Source organism: Bidens hawaiensis, unplaced genomic scaffold (assembly GCF_021521415.1).
Source record: "Bidens hawaiensis isolate Kalapana, Puna unplaced genomic scaffold, B.hawaiensis_p1.1 tig00012953_1, whole genome shotgun sequence".
NCBI classification, from domain to species: Eukaryota; Viridiplantae; Streptophyta; class Magnoliopsida; order Asterales; family Asteraceae; genus Bidens; species Bidens hawaiensis.
In genome coordinates, this window is record NW_027492081.1 from 68687 (window position 1) to 86642 (window position 17956).

The 17956-nt window shown below is 38.2% G+C and overlaps 1 protein-coding gene across 2 annotated transcripts; it reads right to left on the reverse strand.

Annotated features, from left to right (window-relative positions):
* Window positions 1-14502: 14502 nt before the first annotated feature.
* Window positions 14503-17667, reverse strand: LOC143542667 (zinc finger protein CONSTANS-LIKE 10-like). Of its 2 annotated transcripts, XM_077035206.1 has the most exons (5): window positions 17458-17667; window positions 16569-17116; window positions 16281-16494; window positions 15891-16189; window positions 14503-15192 (listed from the first exon to the last, which is right to left on the reverse strand). In XM_077035206.1, the coding sequence occupies exons 2-5, from the start codon at window positions 17051-17053 to the stop codon at window positions 15063-15065; spliced, it is 1128 nt and encodes a 375-aa protein (XP_076891321.1). In that variant the 5' UTR covers window positions 17054-17116; window positions 17458-17667; the 3' UTR covers window positions 14503-15062. The 2 variants fall into 2 exon arrangements, with proteins under 2 accessions (XP_076891321.1, XP_076891323.1); XM_077035208.1 differs by lacking the exon at window positions 17458-17667 and having other exon boundaries at window positions 16281-16472; window positions 16562-17148.
* Between the last annotated feature and the right edge of the window lie 289 nt (window positions 17668-17956).

The window sequence follows — 17956 nt, forward strand, 5'->3', positions numbered from 1 at the left end:
AATGACTTAAACTCATTTGAAAGTTGAAACTCATGTGAACTTTTCACTTAATTTGTGAACCCTCCATATTCTTTCATATTTCAATAAGCACTAAAACCAAACACCAAACAAACTAAATACAAATTGAAACGAAACTAAATTGAAAAAAAAACTAAAATAAAACCAAAAACGAAAACCTAAATAAAACCAAATACCAATATAATTAAAACAAAAACCGAAATGAAACTGAAGAACTAAAACCGATAAATCTGAAACCAAACCAAGAACAAAACTGTAAAAACCAAAACGAAAAACAGAATAAAGTTAAACCCGGCTAAAAGGAAACTAATAAAAACAAAATTGAACCGAAACGAAATAAATTTATAAAAACTAAAACAAAAAAAAAACTAAAAACCGAAATAAAACCAAAATAAAAGATAAATATCATGAAACTTTAAAAAAAAAGCTCAAACTCAATAAGGGGCACATGTATTATATTATAATAGTATAATAGATTAGAATATTTTTAATATAATTAAGTTGAATGCAAACTTTCAATTATTTTATTAACAAGAAATTATAAAAATATATTATTTTATGATAAGAATTGTTGATTTAATAGTGTAGTAGATTCTTTAATCATCCTTATTTTTAAGTGTAGTATGCATTTGAAACTGATTATCTCTAGTCATCTTACTATATTATTAAATCAATACAAGATTTTCATATGGCATTTAAATAGCATGTCTACATAAGCTTCCAACTTATCAATTTTCTATTTATATAATTTCACCTGTTAATTTAAACATTAATTTTAAACATTAACTCCTAAGTTGAAGAAAGTTTCAAAATAAATTTTTTTAATCATCATTTATTGAGTAACAAATACAATTAATTGTTTTCATTGTTATTTTTTAAAATTTTGAAACTTTGTTATTTTATTTATTTTTGGATTTTGGGAAATTATTTATAAACGTTTGAACTGGATGTTTGGATTGAAATGGTGGTTTAAGTCACGAGGTTTGGATTATATTGTTACTTTATTAAACGCGCGGTTTAATAAAATTATAATTATATCTCATTGTTATATTTATATTTTTAGCATTTTTTATGTTGTGTATTTAAATGTTTTATAATTCCAATAAAAATAGTTTTTATAACACACAATTTATGTTACAACATCTAGATGTTTACGCTTCTTAGTTTACAACATATGACTTCAGCAGATAATAAAGTTTTAACTAATATGTCTTTTTTGTTTCATGGTATAAGTTAGAAATATGTGGCATAACTTAGAATTATGTTTTAAATTGTTACTTTTCTCTATTTGTCTTTATATGTTGGGTTGTTTATATTAAAATAGCAATGTGATACCTTATAATAATAATAATAATAATAATAATAATAATAATAATAATAATAATAATAATAATGCTAGATTATCTGACGTTTACAATTCGTTAAAATTTATATAACACATGCGCATACAAACACACACACACACACATATATATATACTAGATTTTATCCCCGTATTACGAGGGTTGTTTTACGTTATTCGTTTTTAATATTTATATATGTATATTTGGATTTTAATTTTATTTATTATAAGAAAGTTAATAATTAATATACTTGAGGTTTGATGATGAAATGGTTTCACAAATAAATTATATGTTATAATCAGGTTTAAGTGCCCTGCTTGCGTTGCGCGCATATAATGTATATATGTGTGAACCCTCGGGTGGGCAAAAGTAAAATTGCACTAATTTTGACGTTATTTTACTAATTTTGTGAAAATAACGTTAAAAGTGATGGAAGGTTAATCAGGCATCATGTGGTGGCGTTGATAGCCGAAAGACAAGGGTACATGCACCAATCAGCCGGCGTCCCGATGATTGAGTGCTATGTGCCTTATGTAATATGTCCAAGGCTTGATGCAAAACTACTATCGAGCCGGGGGTCTCACCGGAAGCAGCCTCTCTATCCCCATGGGGTAGAGGTAAGGCTGTCTACATCTTACCCTCCTCAGACCCTACCATAGCTTTGCTATTGGTGGGATATACTGAGTACGATGATGATGATGATGAATCAGGTTTAAAAGCTATCTGGGTTTGGTGATACTCATTAACCGTTTATTTTATTTATTATAAAATTGTCACACCCTCAAAATCCACTCACGGAGTTTTACCGTCAGAGGGTGTGAACTGGCAGAATCGGAATCATCAGTTATAATCAAACCATAAAAACGTTTAAATGCAAATAAGTGCGGAAGCGTAAAAACCTTAATTCAAAAGTTGCGTCACGCAGGACGACTTAAAACCAAAGATAACTGTTAAAAATAAGTTTGCAGAATAAAAGTGTTTTCATTTAATGCATGCTCCTAAACCGCGCGCCCGCCTCGGCTACCTGAGAATAACATACTAAAAGTGTCAACACAAGGTTGGTGAGTTCACAAGTTATATAAGATAAATCGTTTAGCGTTTGCATTCAGCGTTTACGTTAAGTGTTTTGCGTAACCTCGTTACGGCGTTTAAGCGTTTTGCGTAACCACGTTACGACGTTTTGCGTTTTGCGTAACCACGTTACGGCGTTTTGCGTTACCAGATAATGTTATGTCAAATTATACATCGATAGGTAGCTAATCTATACAACAAGTATTACTAAGTGGTTCGACACCGAAGCTGACTGTTTATCAAGTGCCCGTCACCAGGTCAATCCAGACCATGGTAAGTGTTAGCCAAAATTACACCCACTCAACCTCCAGTTGAGCTTAGCGTCGGGTGGGGTTTGTCAAACCCAGTAGTACTACTCAACAGTGACTCGCTATTCTAAATATTAACCGGTTCGATGTGTGGGACTTCAAATGTTACGTTTGCCGCTTAGTCTTTACAAGTGATATATAATTTATAACAAAATATTAAATATGCGTTTATCTAAAAAATACGTTTATCGGAGTATGTTATCTCCCCCAAGTGAAAAACGTTTGAAAACAGTTTAAGAGTGGGGTAAGTGAACTCACTGTTTGCGAAGAATATCCCGAATTAGATCACCAAGTGATGCGCGTCGTAGAAACTTTCTAGCGTTCTAAATAACAAAGAGATTTTCTAAGTATCGGTATGTTTAACGAATCTCTAGACTCGGCACATAATACCTATGCACGTAACATGTTTCGTGTTTCGTTTGTGAATCGTGTGTGACTTAAACAAGTACAATTGTGATACGATACGTGAGTGAACAATTACTTTTGTGTCATGTATTAATAACATACTTTACTAGCAATTATCCCCGTAAGGGCATTTTGGTCAACAAATAACAATTACTAGCCATTATTCCCCATAAGGGCAATTTGGTCAAATCATGGCAATCAATTTGCAACTATTCCCCGCAAGGGTATTTTGGTCAAAACATAACAATTATATAAGAAATATCATATTTCATGCATTTATACACAACTCAGCAGCTAGTTTCACTGTGACAGAATTTCTACTTGAAAGATTGTACTATTTCACCGATCATATCATCTCAATTAATTCACCAAAAATCACCACTGAAACATACATGTCTTAGGTTTCCAGAACATATTTTATCTTATTTTTATTCCATATAGATTTCTCATAATGATCAAAACACTACAGTAAACTCATATCAGTCAGATTCATGCGCAACAGAATGTTATTTGCAATTCCCGTTAAACGAAAAATCCAATAAATTCAAGACCACTTGGGTTTGGTTCCTAACTCAATGAGTCAACTTCCAGAAGTGGAACCAACCCAATTGGTCTCGTAGTTCATGAGATATAACATTTACAACATAACCTAACAGCAGGTCTAACAGCTCAGCTTTGCACAACGTTTTTGTAAAATCATAAAAGTAAACTTCTACTTGTCCAAAAATTACAAACTTATACTTTATAGAAACTAGACTCAACCTAGTTTACTGCAGTACCCACAATCTCAACCAATTTTCACGTTTACACTTCGTTACAGTCACTTAAACATCGTATACACATTCTGTCCAGAATCTGTTCACATCAAAACTCAACAATTTAACTATCTATGGACCATAAATCAATCATATAACATGCTAGACACTACAACCACTATCCATGCATATCAATTACACCATACATACAAGATTAGGGTTTGTGTTTTAACTCAAATCAAAGACAACAATCAATCAAGCAACAACATCAATACTAGTTATCAATCATCATGAATTCAACAACCATCATGTTAACTCATACATACATATAAAAATCGGCTGCCTAGGGTTCTTAATTAACCCATTAAACATCAAAATTAAACAACAAGAAGGTAAAGGATGATCAATTATACCTTCCTAGCACCTAGTTCTTGGATTAAACACTTGATTAGGGCTTGTATGTGTGTGTGCTTGTGGACGGCAGCCAAGAGGGAGCAAGGGAGGGGCCGATCGGAGCTTGTAGGTTTATAATAATAAGTTAGGGTTAAGTGTTAAGGTTATATTTATAGATATACAAGTTACACTCTAGTCCCTCTACTTTCAAGTGTTGTTTTTCTAGCCTAACTAGCTTGTTTTCGTCTTGAGTTAACGTTTATAATCATGTTATCACATAACACATAAGTCTAACACATAATTATCACATAATTATTGTTTTGACGTTTTTCGTTTATTTATCAATCGTTTGCGTCAACTCGTTTGCGTTTCGGTGCAAATCCCGAAAGACTACACATGTAGTAAGTGTTAAGCGTCATTTAAACCCTAGTTTAAATGTAATGATGTGTGCGTTATAGATTCAATGATCTTAAAGTTTGAATTGACGGAGTTGAGTTAACGGAGTTAACCTGAAATTGACGATTGTCACATCATTCCCATGTTAAAGAATTTTCGTCCCGAAAATTTGAGTCAAGTCATGATGAGAGTCTGAAAGAGTAAAAAAAAAAAAAAAAAAAAAAAAAAATTTCAATTTGTCATATCATCCCCTAGTAGAAAGAAATTTCGTCCCGAAATTTAATTCATACCTCCGGTGATGTTTGACGGTTTGCCGGGTTTCGCGGTTTTCGGTGTTTGGTTAGCCCTTCAAAAAGGTGAGGATACTTTTTCATCATTTGATCCTCGCGTTCCCACGTGAACTCCGGTCCACGTCTCGAGTTCCAACGAACCTTAACGATTGGAATTTTGCTGTGTTTGAGCGTTTTGGTTTCCCAATCCAAAACCTCGACTGGTTCTTCAATGAAACGTAACTGTTCATCAACTTGTAGTTCCTCCAAAGGGACTACTTGGGATTCATTAGATAGGCATTTCTTCAAATTTGATACGTGGAATACATCGTGTACGCCACTGAGTTCTGTTGGTAGGTCTAGTCGGTACGCCACCGGGCCAATGCGCTCAGTTATCCGGTACGGACCAACATACCGTGGGTTGAGTTTGTTTCGCTTTCCAAAGCGAACCACACCTTTCCAAGGTGAGACTTTGAGTAACACCCGATCGTTCACTTGAAATTCGAGAGGTTTTCGGCGTTTGTCGGCGTAACTCTTTTGGCGATCTCGTGCTGCTGCCATGCGATTTCGGATTTGAACAATCTTTTCCGAGGTTTCGAGTACCAGTTCCGGACCAGTGATTTGGCTGTCACCCACCTCTGCCCAGCAGAGTGGTGATCGACACTTCTGTCCGTACAGCGCTTCAAATGGCGCTGCCTTAATACTTGCGTGGTAGCTGTTATTATACGAAAACTCTACCAAGGGTAAGTGGGGTTCCCAACTTTTTCCGAAATCTAAAACGCATGCACGCAACATATCCTCCAGGGTCTGAATAGTCCGTTCACTTTGCCCATCCGTCTGAGGATGGTATGCTGTACTCATATCGAGACGGGTGCCCAGTGCGCTTTGCAGTGACTTCCAAAAGTGCGAGGTGAAACGAGAATCTCGGTCGGAAATGATCGAGACAGGCACTCCGTGTCTAGAAACCACTTCTTTCATGTATACGCGAGTCAGTCTTTCCATTTTGTCCGTTTCCTTAATTGCTAGGAAGTGTGCCGATTTAGTCAACCGGTCAACGATCACCCAGATGGTATCGCATCCCGTCGGTGTCTTAGGCAAACCCGTAATAAAATCCATTGAGATGTGCTCCCATTTCCACATTGGGAGTTCCGGTTGTTGCATGGTTTCTGGTATTCTATCTTGACTCTGGCACAAGTCAAGCATTTGCTCACGTAGGTGGCAATGTCGGCTTTCATGTTCGGCCACCAGTAAAGTGCCTTTAAATCATGATACATTTTGTCTGAGCCAGGGTGGATAGAATATCGGGACTTGTGAGCTTCGTCCATCACTAGAGTTCTCAACTCTCCGTATCGTGGAACCCAAATCCGGTTCTCAAAATATCGGACCCCGTCCGATCTGGTTTCAAGTTGCTTGTTCATGCCCCGCATGAGTTCCGATGGGAGATTTTCATCTTTCAAAGCTTCAAGTTGCGCATCGCGAATCTGATCGGGTCGTGAGTTGCAATGCTCTCACCCGTCTGGGTTTATCTGTTTCTTTTCTGCTGAGGGCGTCGGCCACCACATTGGCCTTGCCAGGGTGGTACTTGATGGCACAATCGTAATCTTTAAGCAACTCGACCCAACGACGCTGTCGCATGTTCAGCTCCTTCTGATCGTAGATATGTTGGAGACTCTTGTGGTCGGTGTAAATGGTAAACTTGGTACCGTACAAGTAATGCCTCCATATCTTAAGAGCAAACACCACAGCTCCGAGTTCCAAATCATGGGTCGTGTAGTTCTTCTCGTGAACCCGTAGTTGTCGAGAGGCGTAGGCTATAACCTTCTCGAGTTGCATCAGCACACAACCGAGACCTTGTATAGATGCGTCACAGTGTACCTCAAAAGTTTCCGTTCCCTCGGGGAGGGCTAAAATAGGGGCGCTACAAAGCTTGGTTTTCAACAGTTGAAAAGCGGATTCTTGCGCGTCACCCCAGTTGTACTTAGTGCCCTTGTGGGTCAAAGCGGTGAGGGGTTGAGCAATTTTTGAAAATCCCTCGATGAAACGCCGGTAGTAGCCGGCCAGTCCTAGGAATTGTCGCACCTCAGTCGGAGTCTTAGGTGCTTCCCAGTTTTTGATGGCCTCTACCTTACCGGGATCGACATGGATACCATTCTCGTTGATCACATGTCCTAAAAAGTGAACCTCGCGAAGCCAAATTCACATTTCGAGAGTTTAGCATACAGTTGTTCCTTCTTCAATAGTTCCAGAATTACCCTTAAGTGCTCTTCGTGGTCAGTCTCGTTCTTGGAGTAGACGAGAATATCATCGATGAAAACAATCACGAACTTGTCGAGGTACGCCTTGCATACTCGATTCATGAGATCCATAAATACGGCTGGCGCGTTGGTTAGGCCAAAAGGCATAACCGAAAACTCGTAGTGACCATACCGTGTTCTGAAAGCCGTCTTTGAGATATCTTCTTCGCGCACTCTCAGCTGGTGGTAACCGGATCGTAGATCAATCTTCGAGTAGTAACTCGATCCTTGAAGCTGGTCAAACAAATCATCAATTCGGGGTAAAGGATAACGGTTCTTGACCGTCACCTTGTTCAACTCCCGGTAGTCGATGCACAGTCGGAAAGTCCCGTCTTTCTTTCGGACAAACAAGACAGGGGCTCCCCATGGCGATGAGCTAGGTCGGATAAAACCCTTATCCAACAAATCTTGCAACTGAGTGGACAACTCCTGAAGTTCCGCCGGTGCGAGCCGATACGGGGCTCGTGCTATGGGTGCTGCACCGGGTGTCAACTCGATTTGGAATTCGACTTGACGAATAGGAGGGAGTCCGGGCAAATCCTCTGGGAAAACTTCCGGGAAGTCTCGCACAACAGGTATATCTTCAATTCGTTTCTCCTCCGCGGGTTTCTCAACAATCTGCGCCAAAATTGCCGGATGACCCTTTCGTAGATACTTCAGTGCCTTCATAAGGGTAATGACGCTGGTGGTCATGCCGCTTCTCTCGCCTCGGACCGAAATGATCTCGCCGGAAGGGGTGGTAATATGGACTATCTTATCATGGCATATAATCTCCGCTCGGTTCTCGGATAACCAGTCCATGCCGACAACGATATCGAAACTACTAAGCGTAAAAGGAATAAGGTCGATGTCAAAGACATGACCTGACAGTTTCAACTTACATCCCGCAAGTATATGAGTTGTTACTACAGTTTTACCGTTAGCTAATTCAACAGGAAACTTAGCGTATAACGGGGTTGGAGTAAGGTCTAAAAGTTGGCTAAAGGCTTTCGACACAAAACTCCTATCAGCTCTAGTGTCAAACAAAACAGAAGCAAAACAATCGTTTACAGGGAACTTACCAGACACCACATGCGGATCATTGCGGGCTTGACCCGATCCAATCACAAACGCTCTTTCTTTGCCATTTCCTCCACCATTACTGCCACTTCCATTACCCCCATTGTTGTCATTCTGTTTCAGCTTGGGGCAATCCTTCCGGAAATGACCTTCCTGCCCACATTCAAAACATCCCTTAGTTGTCATCGGTGGCTTAGGAGCACCCTTTGCCGCAAGGTCTCCTCTACACCCTTTCGCTGGGTGACCTATCTTTCCGCATCTTTGACACTTGACACGGTCACACTGGCCAACATGATGATAGTTGCACCTGTTGCACTTTGGATATTTCCCAGCATATCCGCTCGAAACCTGCCCGCTACCGTTGTTGTTGTTGTTGTGATTCTGAGTGTTAAAGCTCCGAGTGAACTCGGGCTTACGGTAGTGTTGTTGCGGTGGGAGGTTCGAGGATGAAGATCTGGTGTTGTCAAACTTTCTCTTCCCGCCGTTCGGGTTGCTGTTGCTGTTACTGTTGCTGACGTGGTCATTACTCGGGTTGTCACGGGCTTTAGTGGTCGAACCCCTAGGTGGTAACGCACCTTGGGTCACAGCCTGATCCGTCAGTTTGTGAGCTAAACGGATCGCTTGTTGGATCGTGGCTGGTCTGGAAGACGTCACCATGCCCTGAATTTGCGGTGCTAAACCATCAATGTACATTTCTATCCTCTTGCTCGGCGGATCCACCATCCGCGGACACATCACAGCCAACTCGTGCGAACGAGTAGTGTAGGCTTCGATTTCCGAGCCCACCATCTTCAACGACCAAAATTCCGACTCTAACTTCGAAATTTCTTCCCTCGGACAGTACTCCTCTCGCATCATGCTCTTGAACTCCTCCCAGTTCATCGCGTTAGCCAGTTCCAACCCAAGGATCTGGACGTTTGAATTCCACCAAGTGAGGGCGAAATCCTCAAGTGTCCCAACAGCGAATTTGACCCTACTGGCAGGGGGACAATTACACATCTCAAAGGCCGACTCGGCCTTCTCAGCCCAACGCAGGAAGCCTATAGCTCCCTCAGTGCCCTTAAACGTACTGGGCTTGCAGTCAAGGTAGTTGTTGAAGGTACACGTTCCACTCGGAACTCCAGTTTGATTCTGTACGTGTGCGGCTAAGGCGGCCGCAACATGGTCATTCAGCAGAGTTTGGAGTTCAGCTGCAGTCATGCTGATGTTACCACGTCCTCGTCCAGCGTTTCTTCCAGCCATTTCCTAGAATCACCGTATAAAATGTTAAACATGAATTTTTCTTTCATATACAACACACCATACATGTAATAAAAGATAGGTAAGAAAGAAAATAAGAAACAACATCGCATCACAACCACATATTAGTCTAAAAAAAATTCATGATTAAAACCATTGTATTCGCTACAAAGTATTTCCAATCAATCCTTAAATCATAGAAAAATAATAGTTCGGATGGAGACAACCCCTCCATCTAAGTGTCATCATTACTAGATGTCGTCATCTGAGGACACCTCTGAGTGTGCTTCCTCCTCAGCCGGTTCTTCTTCAGGTTCTTCTTCGGGTTCCTCCTCGGGATCTTCCTCGGGATCTTCCTCAGGCTCCTCTTCGGGATCTTCTTCAGGTTCTACTTCAGGCTCTGCCCCAGGCTCGGCCTCAGGCTCTGCCTCAGGTTCGGCTGCGTTCTGAGCAAGTTGCATTTGTAAGACATCGCAACGCTCTAACGCTATCTCAGTTCGGGTCCTTGCTTCTTGGAGTTGCTCTTGCAAGTCTATCATCTCAGCTTGCATCTTCATCATAACCTTCATTTGTTGCTCACTAGTCTCTTGCATATCTTTCATTGCCGCTGCCATGCGGGCAATCTTCTCCTTAGTCTCGGTTCCGTCTTTAAACAGTCTGGAAACGTTCTCTCTCGTGTAGCGCATGTAACCCACATCACGCTCCAAACAAGAAACGACAGCTGCGAGAACTCGCTCTACAGGTTCGGTTATGGGTGGTAGGGTGTTGGGATAAGCAGGATGGTTCGGGTGAGGCAACGGGGGAACTTGTTCGCGATAGACCATACGTCTGATCATGTTAGGGTACCAATCCCAGCTAACGTCGTTTTCGTAAAGGCCTCCGGATAGGCGGTACCTCTTCGGTACGGGAGCTTCGAGTTCCGGGACTACGCGGGGTGGCGAGGCGGTAGGTAACTGAGGTTCCTTCCCGTGAGCATGCGTCATCGAATCGGATGATGATGAGGGTGGCGTCGACATTCCTACAGGTAAGCCGTGTATGCGCGCGCGTATGAGTGAAAATAGGTAAAGAGATAAGATTTCAAGACTACACAAACCTATGCAGTGCGTATCATTATAACTAATGGGTCGTCGCGGTTATAGTCTAGTATGCATGCAGCTTCTAGTTCGCTATAACCAATGGCTCTGATACCAATCTGTCACACCCTCAAAATCCACTCACGGAGTTTTACCGTCAGAGGGTGTGAACTTGCAGAATCGGAATCATCAGTTATAATCAAACCATAAAAACGTTTAAATGCAAATAAGTGCGGAAGCGTAAAAACCTTAATTCAAAAGTTGCGTCACGCAGGACGACTTAAAACCAAAGATAACTGTTAAAAATAAGTTTGCAGAATAAAAGTGTTTTCATTTAATGCATGCTCCTAAACCGCGCGCCCGCCTCGGCTACCTGAGAATAACATACTAAAAGTGTCAACACAAGGTTGGTGAGTTCACAAGTTATATAAGATAAATCGTTTAGCGTTTGCATTCAGCGTTTACGTTAAGTGTTTTGCGTAACCTCGTTACGGCGTTTAAGCGTTTTGCGTAACCACGTTACGACGTTTTGCGTTTTGCGTAACCACGTTACGGCGTTTTGCGTTACCAGATAATGTTATGTCAAATTATACATCGATAGGTAGCTAATCTATACAACAAGTATTACTAAGTGGTTCGACACCGAAGCTGACTGTTTATCAAGTGCCCGTCACCAGGTCAATCCAGACCATGGTAAGTGTTAGCCAAAATTACACCCACTCAACCTCCAGTTGAGCTTAGCGTCGGGTGGGGTTTGTCAAACCCAGTAGTACTACTCAACAGTGACTCGCTATTCTAAATATTAACCGGTTCGATGTGTGGGACTTCAAATGTTACGTTTGTCGCTTAGTCTTTACAAGTGATATATAATTTATAACAAAATCTTAAATATGCGTTTATCTAAAAAATGCGTTTATCGGAGTATGTTATCTCCCCCAAGTGAAAAACGTTTGAAAACAGTTTAAGAGTGGGGTAAGTGAACTCACTGTTTGCGAAGAATATCCCGAATTAGATCACCAAGTGATGCGCGTCGTAGAAACTTTCTAGCGTTCTAAATAACAAAGAGATTTTCTAAGTATCGGTATGTTTAACGAATCTCTAGACTCGGCACATAATACCTATGCACGTAACATGTTTCGTGTTTCGTTTGTGAATCGTGTGTGACTTAAACAAGTACAATTGTGATACGATACGTGAGTGAACAATTACTTTTGTGTCATGTATTAATAACATACTTTACTAGCAATTATCCCCGTAAGGGCATTTTGGTCAACAAATAACAATTACTAGCCATTATTCCCCATAAGGGCAATTTGGTCAAATCATGGCAATCAATTTGCAACTATTCCCCGCAAGGGTATTTTGGTCAAAACATAACAATTATATAAGAAATATCATATTTCATGCATTTATACACAACTCAGCAGCTAGTTTCACTGTGACAGAATTTCTACTTGAAAGATTGTACTATTTCACCGATCATATCATCTCAATTAATTCACCAAAAATCACCACTGAAACATACATGTCTTAGGTTTCCAGAACATATTTTATCTTATTTTTATTCCATATAGATTTCTCATAATGATCAAAACACTACAGTAAACTCATATCAGTCAGATTCATGCGCAACAGAATGTTATTTGCAATTCCCGTTAAACGAAAAATCCAATAAATTCAAGACCACTTGGGTTTGGTTCCTAACTCAATGAGTCAACTTCCAGAAGTGGAACCAACCCAATTGGTCTCGTAGTTCATGAGATATAACATTTACAACATAACCTAACAGCAGGTCTAACAGCTCAGCTTTGCACAACGTTTTTGTAAAATCATAAAAGTAAACTTCTACTTGTCCAAAAATTACAAACTTATACTTTATAGAAACTAGACTCAACCTAGTTTACTGCAGTACCCACAATCTCAACCAATTTTCACGTTTACACTTCGTTACAGTCACTTAAACATCGTATACACATTCTGTCCAGAATCTGTTCACATCAAAACTCAACAATTTAACTATCTATGGACCATAAATCAATCATATAACATGCTAGACACTACAACCACTATCCATGCATATCAATTACACCATACATACAAGATTAGGGTTTGTGTTTTAACTCAAATCAAAGACAACAATCAATCAAGCAACAACATCAATACTAGTTATCAATCATCATGAATTCAACAACCATCATGTTAACTCATACATACATATAAAAATCGGCTGCCTAGGGTTCTTAATTAACCCATTAAACATCAAAATTAAACAACAAGAAGGTAAAGGATGATCAATTATACCTTCCTAGCACCTAGTTCTTGGATTAAACACTTGATTAGGGCTTGTATGTGTGTGTGCTTGTGGACGGCAGCCAAGAGGGAGCAAGGGAGGGGCCGATCGGAGCTTGTAGGTTTATAATAATAAGTTAGGGTTAAGTGTTAAGGTTATATTTATAGATATACAAGTTACACTCTAGTCCCTCTACTTTCAAGTGTTGTTTTTCTAGCCTAACTAGCTTGTTTTCGTCTTGAGTTAACGTTTATAATCATGTTATCACATAACACATAAGTCTAACACATAATTATCACATAATTATTGTTTTGACGTTTTTCGTTTATTTATCAATCGTTTGCGTCAACTCGTTTGCGTTTCGGTGCAAATCCCGAAAGACTACACATGTAGTAAGTGTTAAGCGTCATTTAAACCCTAGTTTAAATGTAATGATGTGTGCGTTATAGATTCAATGATCTTAAAGTTTGAATTGACGGAGTTGAGTTAACGGAGTTAACCTGAAATTGACGATTGTCACAAAAATTGTTTCTTAATTATAAATAATATTTTTTTTTAAATAAAAATAGGATATTAATTTTTAGTATATTCCTATTTTATAGGATTTTCATATCAAATATTTGATTAGCTTATTTTTTTAATATAATGAGATGCTATAACCCGTTTAAGAGCTATATGGATTTGGTGAGACGTTTACCTGTGAACTTGGGTCAAATACGTGAGAAGTCTTCATTTACAAATAAAGCAATCTAATGGCTTAAGAGAATGGTTGGTTTACATTTTTTGTTTTTTAATATTTATTTTTTGGATTTTAATTTTCTTTATTGTAAGAAAGTTAATAATATACTTAGGGTTTGATGATGAAAGGGTTTCATAAATAAATGATATGTTATAACCCGTTTAAAAGCTATATGGATTTGGTGACCCATGACCCGCTTATGTTTTTTTACTATAAAATTGTTTATTAATTACAAATAATATCTTTTTCTTTTTAAATTGGATATTAAATTTTAGTATATCCCTATTTTATAGGATTTTCATATCAAATAATTGGTTAGATTAATTTTTAATTTAATGAGATGTTATAACCCGTTTAAGAGCTATTTGGTTTTGGTAACACCCATACCCATGAATTTGGGTAAATCAATGAGAGACCTCCATTTAAAAATCAAGAAATCTGATGGTTTCCATAAAAGGGGAGAGCGACCACATCGCGACATATAGAATTTTAGGGTTTTCGTTTATATATATTATAGATATATGAAATTTTATATATTTTTCGTCAGTTTGTAACACGGGATCTAACCTACTTGTCTATTGATATCACAAAGGTCGTGTGAATTGTATGAACCGAAATATTCAAAGTCAAAGAACTACTTTCAAAAAATACATCCAAAAATCTATTTAGAATTTAGATTTCCAACTATATCTAAACTTTTTATTTGTATATTTGGTATACAAAGTCTGGTCAAAATTAAATGTAGGCCCTTTTGACCAAACTGTTCCGACCCAATTTTCTTACTTTGCTTATAAAAATAATAATAATAATGATAATAATAATTAAAAAAATAATAATAAAAACAGCTAGACACCATACATTTTTATTTATAGACATTGAGTACATGGGCAATTTCAAAGAATACAATTTAAACATAAGTCCAAAATATCATTTATGAGTTATAGATGAGAGCTCTGAAGAACACCAACACCTTCACTGTTGGTAATGTTTGCATCAAACCCTAATTCAAGCATATTTTACAAAGGCCTTTCATCAACAATCACATCAAATATTACAAGATTTTTATCGATCTCGGGCCAAGCCAATACATTTTGATGATCGTTTCTTCATCAAAGAATTAACATTTAACCACTGAATAAGTTACACGCGCATAAACAGATTAACATCGCGTTTTTGCTCAAAGTTTCACTCATTTTTGCTGTCAAGATCCAGTCTTTGATGGAAAATCTTGATTTTCTGTATAATCAGCTTTCATTCGTCTATAATCCTGCTGATCAACAAGCAAACACCCTGGGAGACAACCATATAAGTGTTTGTCATTGTTTAAGGAAAGTGATCTTTTATAGATTTGATGTGTATATATAATTATATATAATTACTTTCCTCATGCATATGAGAATGTATACACTCTCAGTAGCTTCTGGTTTGACTCATGGGATCATAATCGTAAGCATCGCCTGCTTTCACAAAACGCCCTTTCACACGCTTCCTTACATCCGCTCTTGCTTTTCGTGTAGCATACCTTACTGTCTTCTCAAATCTGATGCAAAAAGAAACCATAATATAAGATATTTGAAACTTCAACCCATTTACTTACAAACTGGTCGACTTAGGCTGCCGGCTGCTTTTATCCCAAATGGGCCAAAATCAATAATATTTAGTTAAAGGCAGAGCAGGCCCAAAGCCTGTTTTAATGCATGCAATGATAAAACCTCCTAAATTGTTTTTATTCAAAGTTTATCAAAACTATTGTAATAATATTTACTTTATAAAATTAACAAAAAGTGTTTGCGGGTCAACCTGGATGATCCCCTTCTACATGTGAAATCGGCCCGTTTACTTATAAATGGGTTGACTTGGGTTGCTTTCATCTCGAACGGATAAAAATCAATAAAATTTAGTTAGAGGCAGAATGTGCCCAAAAAGTGTTTTGTGGGTCAATCTGGCTTCAACATGTACTATGAATGGCTCTTTAATTGGAAATGGCAACTTCGGGTTGCTTTTATCTCAAACGGGCCAATGAAAACTTAGTTAAAGGTGGAACAAGCCCAAAGTCTGATTTAATGCATGCAACTCCCTAAATTGTGTTTTTGTGCAAAATTTAAGATTACTGTTATAATAATAATCTTCTTTTTTTATATAAAATTAACAAAAATGTAAGTTTACTATTATCATCTTTTGATCAACCTGTCCATATCCCACCTCTATACTTAATCTATAAAAACTGTTTCCACTCACTTGCGGGTCTTCTTTTTCTCCTTGTAACGGAGGACAGCATCGTTCCTGATACCAGAAGATGTGCTGCTATCGTGAGCCAGGGTGCACCACGGTGGCTCACCCCTGAGAAGTATAGACGAAGCATCACAGTCTTGATAATCCCCCACATTGCTCTCCCCGATCAAACTTGAAAACGAAGTATTCGACAGTTGTTTCCCATAACCCGGGTTCGGTTCTGTCTTACAGCTCCTTAAAGAATCACCCGATGCTGCATTACTGAACTCCGGTTGCGCTGCATTTCCATGCCAGGTCGAAGACTCCTAAAACAACAGAATATGATTAATAATATGATTATTCGTTAACAAGGTTAACATGACAACATAATACGATTATTAATCATTACTATGATACCTTTGCAACAGATGTGTCTTTAGTACCAAACAAGCTATCAATACCATCTTGTGCAAAAAGATTTTCGGGATCGTTACTCCCGACACCGAACAGAACTTCATATTTTTCGATACTCAAATCAACTTCATCCATATTGAAGTCATCATACACTCCAACATTAGTGAACTGTTCACCTACTTTTGCACCTGAAGCCTGCAAATGCAAACCCAAAATTCTTATTATATCAAGATCCAAACTTTAACTCAAAAAACTAACAAATTTCACAAACCCGTCTAACTTACCCTAAACATTGTCGAATCTTTCGGCTCCTGTTGCAGAATTACATTTTGGGCATCAATATTTTCAACTGGAACTAACAAATCTTGACCATTTTTATTATCTGCAATACTCATCAACCCTAACTCCTGCTCACAGTTGGAATCATTGACAGATGGTGATTCGGACATAAATGACCAAATTGAAGATAACTCGGCTGCGGACGGGCAGCCGGAGTAGCAGTTTAACATCTGCCGTCGGTGGGGACTCGAGCCCGGATTCGCTCCGGTGTGACTCTCCCAATCACAATTTTGACAAAATGATAATTGTTCTTCAACACATCTAACAAATGCTGGTTGTGAATTACATGTATCACATACAAGTGTTCTCGAATGGCGTTTAGATAAAGCATTTGCGGAGTGAACGTTTCGGTCACAGGATAAACATAAATAAGCTTCATCTGATCTGCAATAGACCATGGATCTTGCTTCACGGCAGTAATCACAAGTGTAACCCATTTTGTAGCAAAACCCTAATTGGATTGTGGGCAAGATCTTGTAAAGTTTGAAACTTGAAGCAATCTGGATAGACAAAATGGGAAATTGAATTGGGAATTTGGAATCTTGACAATTTGATTAAAAAGCTGCAAGCTTTATTGATTCTGAATATGTTCTAATGTTTTTATTCCAATATAACATCTTTTAACAAGCCCATGAACAAGAATTCAAACAAAAGTTGAAGAATTTAACCAAGATTAATTGGTTATTTATTTATTTATTTTTTCAAGAAACAGGGGAAGAGACATGAATCAAGCTCAAAACTTGAAGATTATGAAAAAATAGACAAATTTCTTTAAAACCCATTTTTGTATAGCAAAAATAAACAAAACCCAGAAAATAAAATTAGAAAAAAAAAAGCTTACCAAGTTTGAGAATCCAAATCCAGATAGAGAGAAGGTGAAAGGGTTTGAAAATCAAAATCAAAGCCTGAAAAATTGTTGAAGGGTTTGTTTGTGATGTTAATAGAATAGCATAGAATAGGTGGGTTGTGAGGTTGGTGTTGGTCTGATGTTGGGCAAGATATCTTGAGAACACAAATACCAAAATAAAATATCACAAAAAGGGCAAAAGTGCTAGGAGAGAGGCAGGTTTGGAAAGTGGGACCTTGTAACCTTCATCACATTTAAAAGTTAGGTTAGGCCTCTTCTTTCTCATCTGCTCTTTATTTAACTTTTTATGTAGATGGGGCCCCCACATTTCATTTCATTTCATTTACCACCCACATGAGGTTATGAGCATGACTTAAAACGGATTTCCTCAAATGGGTAAAATGTCATACATTCATCAATTATGAACTTTACTCAAATTAATTGAAATCTAACTATATATGTGAAATGTATAATAATAAGTCAAGTTTAAATA

Bases quoted from the DNA above. Each gene is read 5' to 3' on its own strand.
- LOC143542667 (XM_077035206.1), bottom strand. From the start codon at position 17,053: ATGGGTTACACTTGTGATTACTGCCGTGAAGCAAGATCCATGGTCTAT. The intron at 16,495-16,568 runs GTTTAGGGTAAG...TGATATAATAAG, and splicing joins GAGCCGAAAGATTCGACAAT to AATTTTGGGTTTGCATTTGC. The intron at 15,193-15,890 runs GTGAGTGGAAAC...TTTTTGCATCAG, and splicing joins GAGAAAAAGAAGACCCGCAA to ATTTGAGAAGACAGTAAGGT.